The sequence below is a fragment of the Coregonus clupeaformis genome, unplaced genomic scaffold, assembly GCF_020615455.1.
Source record: "Coregonus clupeaformis isolate EN_2021a unplaced genomic scaffold, ASM2061545v1 scaf0025, whole genome shotgun sequence".
NCBI lineage: Eukaryota > Metazoa > Chordata > Actinopteri > Salmoniformes > Salmonidae > Coregonus > Coregonus clupeaformis.
The window spans coordinates 990,842-1,001,800 of record NW_025533480.1 but is presented as its reverse complement, the minus strand read 5'-3'; the positions used below and the strand labels follow the sequence as shown (position 1 = coordinate 1,001,800).

The 10,959-nt window shown below is 41.0% G+C and overlaps 1 protein-coding gene across 5 annotated transcripts in view; it reads right to left on the bottom strand.

Annotated features, from left to right (window-relative positions):
• Nucleotides 1-4,241: 4,241 nt before the first annotated feature.
• Nucleotides 4,242-10,959, bottom strand: part of LOC121543671 (dedicator of cytokinesis protein 4-like) — a 125,881-nt gene continuing 119,163 nt past the window's right edge. For all 5 annotated transcript variants that reach the window (XM_041853725.1, XM_041853728.1, XM_041853727.1 and 2 more), the window contains one exon: nucleotides 4,242-5,625. In XM_041853725.1, coding sequence (XP_041709659.1) covers nucleotides 5,158-5,625 — 468 coding nt within the window. In that variant the 3' untranslated portion in view covers nucleotides 4,242-5,157. The remainder of the gene's footprint in view (nucleotides 5,626-10,959) is intronic.

Sequence of the window (10,959 nt, the reverse complement as noted above, 5' to 3'; positions counted from 1 at the left end):
TTAGAGTGCACAGAAGATCACTATAACTATTGAATAAACATTGCTGTGATTGCTCAACCTGTACACATATACTGTAAAATGCAACTATTATAGAAGTAATTATCACTGAATTGTTTTTAACAGGTTAGAGCTGGGAATGATTTAAAGGTATGCTTGACCAAAATGTTTTTATTACATAGGGCAGTTTATTGAGCATGTAAATGTGTTAGGTGTAGTTATGCATTACCTTAGATTTCTACACTCACAAAAACATAATTCTTTGACATTTATAACAATAATTTGCTGTTCCAACATTCAAAGCTATAAATGCGTTATAGCTACATTTTGTTAAAAACACAATATTTACAATAATAATAATAATAATACACAAAGGTACTATATTTGGCATACTTACAACAATCTCATCATTATATAATTTACAATTTCTCAAATACTTATTAATGTGAATATTTTTTATTTTTTTAATCACAACAAATTAAAAAGGAAATTAACCATACAAAAGTGAAACATACAAACCATACCCAAGTTAATTCTGAAAACCATTGTACTGAATTAAGTGATCAATATTTCCCGCAATTTTTTACATTTTTATTACAAAAACAGTGTTGTCTTCTCTTCATAAAACACTGAAAGGAAACCACCTGACGTGACGACTGCCTAGATACCGTAGAACAGGACTCGATACCAGTACACTCTGCCCACCACGTATGTCAAACATAGAGAGAACACTTCTAACTCACTTGGCTGTACTGTACAAGTGTGACTATACAATGATTAGTTGAAAAGGTTTTCTAAAAAGATTCTCAAATAGAATAGAATGGCAGCCCTCGTGTGTGTACGAGTTGCTGGCAGTCACTGAGTGGCAGACAGCGGGCATCTTTTCTACCATACATACTGCACTTCAAATGCCCATTGTGGTCAGAGGATAACAACTCGAGAGTTAGAGTGAGTCCTTGGTAATGTAACCACTGTTAATGCAGATTCAATCTGATTTGTGCTAATATCATATAACCATTCCTTACTTTAACAGTTGCCATTCTTATACCCCCACAATGACTTTTCATCTAAATAACTGGATTTGTCCCAAAGTCTGTTGTTTTCATTGTGGGCTAGTACAATCTCAGCTTGTCTTGTCAATAGAGTGTTTCCAGTTTCCAGGTTCAGGATTCCTAGTTTGTCATTACAGCATACATACAGTACATCTTCCTTTGGCACAATACTTGGTAAACCCCAAAGATCCACCTCCACATACATACTACACTTCATGCAGGAGGGTTAGGGTGTGTCCACATCTCTGGCCCCTCTGACAGCAATGGCCTCCAACTTATTAGAACTACATACAATTTAGTACTCCTGAGTGGCACAGTGGTCTAAGGCACTGCATCGCAGTGCTAACTGTGCCACTAGAGATCCTGGTTCGAAACCAGGCTCTGTCGCAGCCGGCCGCGACCGGGAGACTCATGGGCGGCGCACAATTGGCCCAGCGTCGTCCAGGGTAGGGGAGGGAATGGCCGGCAGGGATGTAGCTCAGTTGATAGAGCATGGTGTTTGCAACGCCAGGGTTATGGGTTCGTTTCCCATGGGGGGCCAGTATAAAAAAATATGTATTCACTAACTGTAAGTCGCTCTGGATAAGAGCGTCTGCTAAATGACTAAAATGTAAATGTAGTATAGCTACAGTGCCTTGCAAAAGTATTCACCCCCCTTGGCGTTTTTCCTATTTTGTTGCATTACAACCTGTCATTTAAATTGATTTTTATTTGGATTTCATGTAATGGACATACACAAAATAGTCCAAATTGGTGAAGTGAAACGAAAAAAATAACTTTCTTTAAAAAATTCTAAAAAATAAATAACGGAAAAGTGGTGCGTGCATATGAATTCACCCCCTTTGCTATGAAGCCCCTAAATAAGATCTGGTGCAACCAATTAGAAGTTCAGTTCAATCAGAAGTCACATAATTAGTTAAATAAAGTCCACCTGTGTGCAAAGAAAGTGTCACGTGATCTGTCACATGATCTCAGTATATACAGTTGAAGTTGGAAGTTTACATACACTTCGGTCATTAAAACTCGTTTTTCAACCACTCCACAAATTTCTTGTTAACAAACTATAGTTTTGGCAAGTCGGTTAGGACAACTACTTTGTGCATGACACAAGTAATTTTTCCAACAATTGTTTACAGACAGATTATTTCACTTATAATTCACTGTATCACAATTCCAGTGGGTCAGAAGTTTACATACACTAAGTTTGGACAGCTTGGAAAGTTCCAGAAAATGATGTCATGGCTTTAGAAGCTTCTGATAGGCTAATTGACATCATTTGAGTCAATTGGAGTCGTACCTGTGGATGTATTTCAAGGCCTATCTTCAAACTCAGTGCCTCTTTGCTTGACATCATGGGAAAATCCAAAGAAATCAGCCAAGACCAGAAAAAAAATGGTAGACCTCCACAAGTCTGGTTCATCCTTGGGAGCAATTTCCAAACGCCTGAAGGTACCACGTTCATCTGTACAAACAATAGTATGCAAGTATAAACACTATGGGACCATACTGCTCAGGAAGGAGACGCGTTCTGTCTCCTAGAGATTAACGTACTTTGGTGCGAAAAGTGCAAATCAATCCCAGAACAACAGCAAAGGACCTTGTGAAGATGCTGGAGGAAACAGATACAAAAGTATCTATATCCACAGTAAAACAAGTCCTTTATCGACATAACATGAAAGGCCGCTCAGCAAGGAAGAAGCCACTGCTCCAAATCCGCCATAAAAAAGCCAGACTACGGTTTGGAACTGCACATGGGGACAAAGATCGTACTTTTTGGAGAAATGTCCTCTGGTCTGATGAAACAAAATATAACTGTTTGGCCATAATGACCATTGTTATGTTTGGAGGAAAAAGGGGGTTGCTTACAAGCCGAAGAACACCATCCCAACTGTGAACCACGGGGGTGGCAGCATCATGCTGTGGGGGTGCTTTGCTACAGGAGGGACTGGTGCACTTCACAAAATAGATGGCATCATGAGGAAAGATAATTATGTGGATATATTGAAACAACATCTCAAGACATCAGTCAGGAAGTTAAAGCTTGGTTGCAAATGGGTCTTCCAAATGGACAATGACCCCAAGCATACTTCCAAAGTTGTGGCAAAATGGCTTAAGGACAACAAAGTCAAGGTATTGGAGTGGCCATCATAAAGCCCTGACCTCAATCCTATAGAAAATGTGTGGGCAAAAGTGAAAAAGTATGTGCGAGCAAGGAGGCCTACAAACCTGACTCAGTTACACCAGCTCTGTCAGGAGGAATGGGCCAAAATGCACCCAACTTATTGTGGGAAGCTTGTGGAAGGCTACCTGAAACGTTTGACCCAAGTTAAACAATTTAAAGGCAATGCTATCAAATAATAATTGAGTGTATGTAAACTTCTGACCCACTGGGAATGTGATGAAATAAATAAAATATGAAATAAATCATTCTCTCTATTATTATTCTGACATTTCACATTCTTAAAATAAAGTGGTGATCCTAACTGACCTAAGACAGGGAATTTTGACAAGGATTAAATCTCAGGGATTGTGAAAAACTGAGTTTAAACGTATTTGGCTAAGGTGTATGTAAACTACCGACTTCAACTGTATACACACCTATTCTGAAAGGCCCAGAGTCTGCAACACCACTAAGCAAGGGGCACCACCTAGCAAGCGGCACCATGAAGACCAAGGAGCTCTCCAAACAGGTCAGGGACAAAGTTGTGGAGAAGGACAGATCAGGGTTGGGTTATAAAAAAAGATCAGAAACTTTGAACATCCCACGGAGCACCATTAAATATATTATTAAAAAATGGAAAGAATATGGCACCACAACAAACCTGCCAAGAGAGGGCAGCCCACCAAACCTCACAGACCAGGCAAGGAGGGCATTAATCAGAGAGGCAACAAAGAGACCAAAGATAACCCTGAAGGAGCTGCAAAGCGCCACAGTGGAGATTGGAGTATCTGTCCATAGGACCACTTTAAGCCGTACACTCCACAGAGCTGGGCTTTACGGAAGAGTGGCCAGAAAAAAGCCATTGCTTTTCCCAAGAGACTTGCAGCTGTAATTGCTGCAAAAGGTGGCTTTACAAAGTATTGACTTTGGAGGGGTGAATAGTTATGCACGCTCAAGTTTTCTGTTTTTTAGTCTTATTTCTTCAAAGTGGTAGGCATGTTGTGAAAATCAAATGATACAAACCCCCCAAAAATCAATTTTAATTCCAGGTTGTAAGGCAACAAAATAGGAAACATGAAAGGGGGTTGAATACTTTCACAAGTCTTCAATTTAGTGGCACGTCAGATACAAGAACTATGGATACTTGGAAACATGTGCATTGGTCTAAGAAAATTGATTTAAAAGATGGAAGGAGCTCTTTATGTCTTAGAGTAGAGCTTGAAGAAAGGTTAAGATATTTGAGTGATTCAATGTCATGAAGGGGTGGATTTCTGAGTGACTTGTTACGACTACAATTCTCCATTCCTATGGGAAAGGAATGTTCTATTACTAACCAAGAATAAAAACAAGGCACCGATTTTAGCTATACAGTACTTTTCAAATAGTCATGACAATGAAAAAATGGTCAAATAGGTCAATCTTTGCTTCCTGTTCCCGTACCATTGTGGATGTATGCGAACACACCCTCAGCTACTACAATAAACTGAAATGCATATGCATGAGACCTCTAGCACCTTTTAGCCATATAGAAAAGTATAGTGTACTTCAAAAACGTGCAAGACTCATGGATAAAAGACTCTGTTTCCAATACTTAAGGCAAAACACTTCTTATATATAACCAATATATACATATATTGGGACTATTACATCTATAAAAAATCAAAAAATCAACACCTAAGTTCGTTGTCTTCATTTTTCTTCTTCTGATAAACGTATCAATTTACCGTGCGGAACCTACTGTACTGGAGCTAAAAGTGCGGAATGACAAAGTCAGTCAATGCAAAGCCCTTTCAAAAAAAGATTCACAATGAGACAAACTCATAAGTCTTGAGTCTGTCTTGGGCAGATCCTGGGATTGCCAAACTGAAGAGAAGACAGTGTAAAAAGTGCAAAACGCGCCAGTGGTGTCACCCATTAACCCACCAGGGTTGTAGGTCTTCACCCACCCTATAGCTGGGAGACCTTCCTGGGGAGAGGTCTGGGTCTGGGGACATGGGGCACCCCGTCGGCCCTGCGAGGGTCCGATGCTGGGTCCAACTTCATGCTGCTAGTGCGTAGCTGGTGGGGCTTGGGTGGCAGGGCTGGGGGGTCCACACTGGGAGGGATGGAGAGACTATGGGGCAGGGGAACCGGCCTACGAGGGTTGGTGCGCTCATACACGCTGTAGGGTGGCGGCGTCTTGTTCTCGCGGCGGATGAGCTCGTCCGAGCCCGAGGAGACCGAGTTGGGCATGGTGGGCCCCTGGTGGGCGGGGTGGTCTCCGGTGGTTGCCTCGGTGCCCGATGCCTCGGACACACTGCAGCGACTCAGGGAGGAGATGCCGCTGCTGTAGCTACCGGAGAGGACGGGCGAGTTGGACACCAGTCCAGCCGACTGGCATTCAGTGGGTGAGGGCGTGAAGGGCGGCAATGAACTCTATGGAGAGACAGAAACAGAGAGACAATCAGAGACACAACAGAAACAAAGAACCAATCAGAGGACCAAACGGAAATAGAGAACTTATCAGAGAACCAATCAGAAACTGAGAACCAACCACAACCAATAGCTCGTACAGAAACAGAGAGAGTAGCAGTCTCCTTAAGACTGCACATGTATGCTTCACAGCCTAATGAGGTATAGCATAAAGGAACAATAAAACATATGAAGCATAAGAATAAAGACTCCAGACAGATTGACAGTGCCATGGTGCTTTTTCCACCTCATCATATGTCAGTGTGCACTGAGACAGAGAAATACAATACAGTTTCAGCGTGAGGAATCCAATATGTTGTCAAAATGTTTTCTGAGAAATTACATGGAAATACTGTTATATCTTGTTACACTTAATTTGATTTAGTGGAAAGGACAATTGATCTGTTATGTATGCTACAGTATGTCATACTGAGACGCAGCAAATTAATGTTTCTGTCTGACAATTCAAAATATTAATGTTACTTCTCTCAACATGACTGAAGCTAAATGCTCGTTGATATGTTAATATTCCCCACATATCTCAAAGGCGTAGATAGAGCACTGAGCTGCCCCTCACAGCACAATCAAAGAAGACCCCTCAGCAGACCTCCAACAGGCCCCATTACAACACACACAACTATAAGGCGTTGTATTTCTGTTGCTGTTTGTGCCTCACTTACGAAAAACTGCCAGTGCAAAGAACAACTGTATTTGATTTTCTAACTAAAAATAAGACTTTCTCAATGCAGATTTGTAAAAGCCTCTTAAAATGTCACTCCTCCTAATCTGCCTTGCCACATGCAGGCTGGTGCTAGATAATAAATTGCTCATTAGCAGAATTATCTGACAGGTGAAAGCCAGTGTGGATGAGAACATGAGATGACATGGAGGGGGAAGATAATTCAACTGTGGTTCAATACTGCCTGACAACCAACAGAGAAACCATATAGCACACAGACATTCAAAGCATTGTCAGAACACTCATCAGCATTAGTAGGAGAACAGAAAGAGATGCACATGCACACACCCCCAACACACACACACAGGGAGGTAGGCAGTCAGGCACGCACACACACACACACACACACACACAGTTGAAGTCGGAAGTTTACATACACCTTAGCCAAATACATTTAAACTCAGTTTTTCACAATTCCTGACATTTAATCCTAGTAAAAAGTCCCTGTCTTAGGTCAGTTAGGATCACCACTTTATTTTAAGAATTTGAAATGTCAGAATAATAGTAGAGAGAATGATTTACTTCAGCTTTTATTTCTTTCATCACATTCCCAGTGGGTCGGAAGTTTACATACACTCAATTAGTATTTGATAGCATTGCCTTTAAATTGTTTAACTTGGGTCAAACGTTTCGGGTAGCCTTCCACAAGCTTCCCACAATAAGTTGGGTGTATTTTGGCCCATTCCTCCTGACAGAGCTGGTGTAACTGAGACAGGTTTGTAGGCCTCCTTGCTCGCACATGCTTTTTCAGTTCTGCCCACACATTTTCTATAGGATTGAGGTCAGGGCTTTGTGATGGCCACTCCAATACCTTGACTTTGTTGTCCTTAAGCCATTTTGCCACAACTTTGGAAGTATGCTTGGGGTCATTGTCCATTTGGAAGACCCATTTGCGACCAATATTTAACTTCCTGACTGATGTCTTGAGATGTTGCTTCAATATATCCACACACATTTCCTTCCTCATGATGCCATCTATTTTGTGAAGTGCACCAGTCCCTCCTGCAGCAAAGCACCCCCACAGCATGATGCTGCCACCCCCGTGGTTCACGGTTGGGATGATGTTCTTCAGCTTGCAAGCGACCCCCTTTTTCCTGTCATTATGGCCAAACAGTTCTATTTTTGTTTCATCAGACCAGAGGGCATTTCTCCAAAAAGTACGACCTTTGTCCCCATGTGCAGTTGCAAACTGTAGTCTGGCTTTTTTATGGCGTATTTGGAGCAGTGGCTTCTTCCTTGCTGAGCGGCCTTTCAGGTTATGTCGATATAGGACTCGTTTTACTGTGGATATAGATACTTTTGTACCTGTTTCCTCCAGCATCTTCACAATGTCCTTTGCTGTTGTTCTGGGATTGATTTGCACTTTTCGCACCAAAGTACGTTCATCTCTAGGAGACAGAACGCGTCTCCTTCCTGAGCGGTATGATGGCTGCGTGGTCCCATGGTGTTTATACTTGCGTACTGTTGTTTGCACAGATGAACGTGGTACCTTCAGGCATTTAGAAATAGCTCCCAAGGATGAACCAGACTTGTGGAGGTCCACCATCTTTTTTCTGAGGTCTTGGCTGATTTCTTTTGATTTTCCCATGATGTCAAGCAAAGAGGCACTGATTTTGAAGGTAGGCCTTGAAATACATCCACAGGTACACCTCCAATTGACTCAAATGATGTCAATTAGCCTATCAGAAGCTTCTAAAGCCATGACATCATTTTCTGGAATTTTCCAAGCTGTTTAAAAACACAGCCAACTTAGTGTATGTAAAACTTCTGACCCACAGGAATTGTGATACAGTGAATTATAAGTGAAATAATCTGTCTGTAAACAATTGTTGGAAAAATTACTTGTGTCATGCACAAAGTAGATGTCCTAACCGACTTGCCAAAACTATAGTTTGTTAACAAGAAATGTGTGGATTGGTTGAAAAACAAGTTTTAATGACTCCAACCTAAGTGTATGTAAACTTCCGACTTCAACTGTACATACAGTTGAAATCAGAAGTTTACATACCTGTGGATGTATTTCAAGGCCTACCTTCAAACTCAGTGCCTCTTTGCTTGACATCATGGGAAAATCAAAATAAATCAGCCAAGACCTCAGAAAAATTATTGTAGACCTACACAAGTCTGGTTCATCCTTGGGAGCAATTTACAAACGTCTGAAGGTACCACGTTCATCTGTACAAACAATAGTACGCAAGTATAAACACCATGGGACCATGCAGCCGTCATACCGTTCAGGAAGGAGACGCGTTCTGTCTCCTAGAGATTAACGTACTTTGGTGCGAAAAGTGCAAATCAATCCCAGATCAACAGCAAAGGACCTTGTGAAGATGCTGGAGGAAACAGGTACAAAAGTATCTATATCTCCAGTAAAATGAGTCCTATATCGACATAACCTGAAAGGCTGCTCAGCAAGGAAGAAGCCACTGCTCCAAATCCGCCATAAAAAAGCCAGACTATGGTTTGCATCTGCACATGGGGACAAAGATCATACTTTTTTGGAGAAATGTCCTCTAGTCTGATTAAACAAAAATATAACTGTTTGGCCATAATGACCATTGTTATGTTTGGAGGAAAAAGGGGGGTCTTGCAAGCCGAAGAACACCATCCCAACCGTGAAGCACGGGGGTGGCAGCATCATGCTGTGGGGGTGCTTTGCTGCAGGAGGGACTGGTGCACTTCACAAAATAGATGGCATCATGAGGAAGGAAAATTATGTGGATATATTGAAGCAACATCTCAAGACATCAGTCAGGAAGTTAAAGCTTGGTCGCAAATGGGTCTTCTAAATGGACAATGACCCCAAGCATACTTCCAAAGTTGTGGCAAAATGGCTTAAGGACAACAAAGTCAAGGTATTGGAGTGGCCATTACAAAGCCCTGACCTCAATCCTATAGAAAATGTGTGGGCAAAAGTGAAAAAGCATGTGCGAGCAAGGAGGCCTACAAACATGTCTCAGTTACACCAGCTCTGTCTTAAATGTGACTGACTTTATAAATCATCCATATATATCTACAGAAATAAGACAGATCTAGCTTCTGTTGCCTGTTTGAGTGTTTGCTTAATAGCCTACTGATTCAGTGAGCACCAAGCCTCATGCAAAGGCAAAATGTCAGATAAAGCAATTTCACAGATTCAGCTATTTTTTATATTTGCTACACTGTAATAATGGCTTTACAATTTTTTGCCGTTAGAACAGACTGGTATTACTTGGCATTTATTTAGTGTTCCAAACAGGAAGAAAAACAATATTGTAATCTAACAGCACCGGTTTGTCACACATAATATGCACGCAGCTCTCACTCCTATTGTTAAAATTATTATTATGATCATCATTATTATAATAATAAGCAATTCCGTTATCATTAGTAGGCTTTGTATAGTAGCCTTGTATAACCACCATCGAGCTGTAGGCCTAAGAGCGCGTTCTGTTTAGTCTTAATACCGTAACTTACTTAGGCCTTTATTTCAATATATAGGCTACTGTATCAATCAATCAATCAATCAATAATTCATTCGTTCATACCATCACAGAGCATACGAGACATTCATGCTTTGAAATGCAATGAAGCATTTTAGTTTTAAATTAAATAACAAAGGGAGCTTTGAATAATTAGCCTAAACAATAAATAAACCACAATTCACGAATGCATGCAGCTGTTTTTAGTCTGCCGTAATAAAGGCTTTATTTCTTCGTTAGAACAGACTCTCTGGTACACTTATTTATTTAGTGTTGTTTACACTGTTCCAAATGGTCAGAAAATGTTTGGCACACAATATACATTATCTCCAGTAGTTTCCACAACTAAGTCAAATGTCGTCCACAGATCTGACTTCCCCTTTCCCTCCTGAGCAACCAGTAAACATTCGCACGTTTCGAGTTTCTTTTTCACGTATTCCATATCCATTTGGCAGTCACGTACTGTGCTCTGAGATTGTTATAACCAATTTATTGATGCGATTATGAGAGGCTATAGGTCAGGTCCTATTGGTCAAATCCATGCGATGGTTACATGTTTCACGTAAAGAGAGCAATGTTTGAGGGAATAGGGAATGTTTTCCCTAAACAAATGAGGGATTTCAATAACATAACTTTTCAGTCAGAAACAAGTAAGAAACTAAATTGCTGAAATGATGTTGCAGCTTCAGCACGGACAGCGTAATAAACACTTGCTGTGCTGTGGTGCATTTTCACTGCAGTAGGGAGGAGAGCGAGACAACGTGCGCCAGTCACAAAGGCACTCGCTGTCATTTTTTTTAACACAGTGTTACCATCGGCTCTTTCTTGAGTCATTTGTGCGTCTTAATTATTTAATCAAACAGTGTGCTTGAAGCATCAGACAAGCTCAGTGCATATGTAGTACATTTTATTCAAACACATAGGGTGTGTCTGTCTATATAAGTTTAAACATTTCGACCAATCGACTGGTCGAAAGAAGAAGATGACTCTCGGTACAAAAGTATCACCCCTTCAAATTAGTGGATTCGGCTATTTCAGCCACACCTGCTGCTGACAGGTGCATACAATTTAGCACACAGCCATGCAATCTCCATAGAC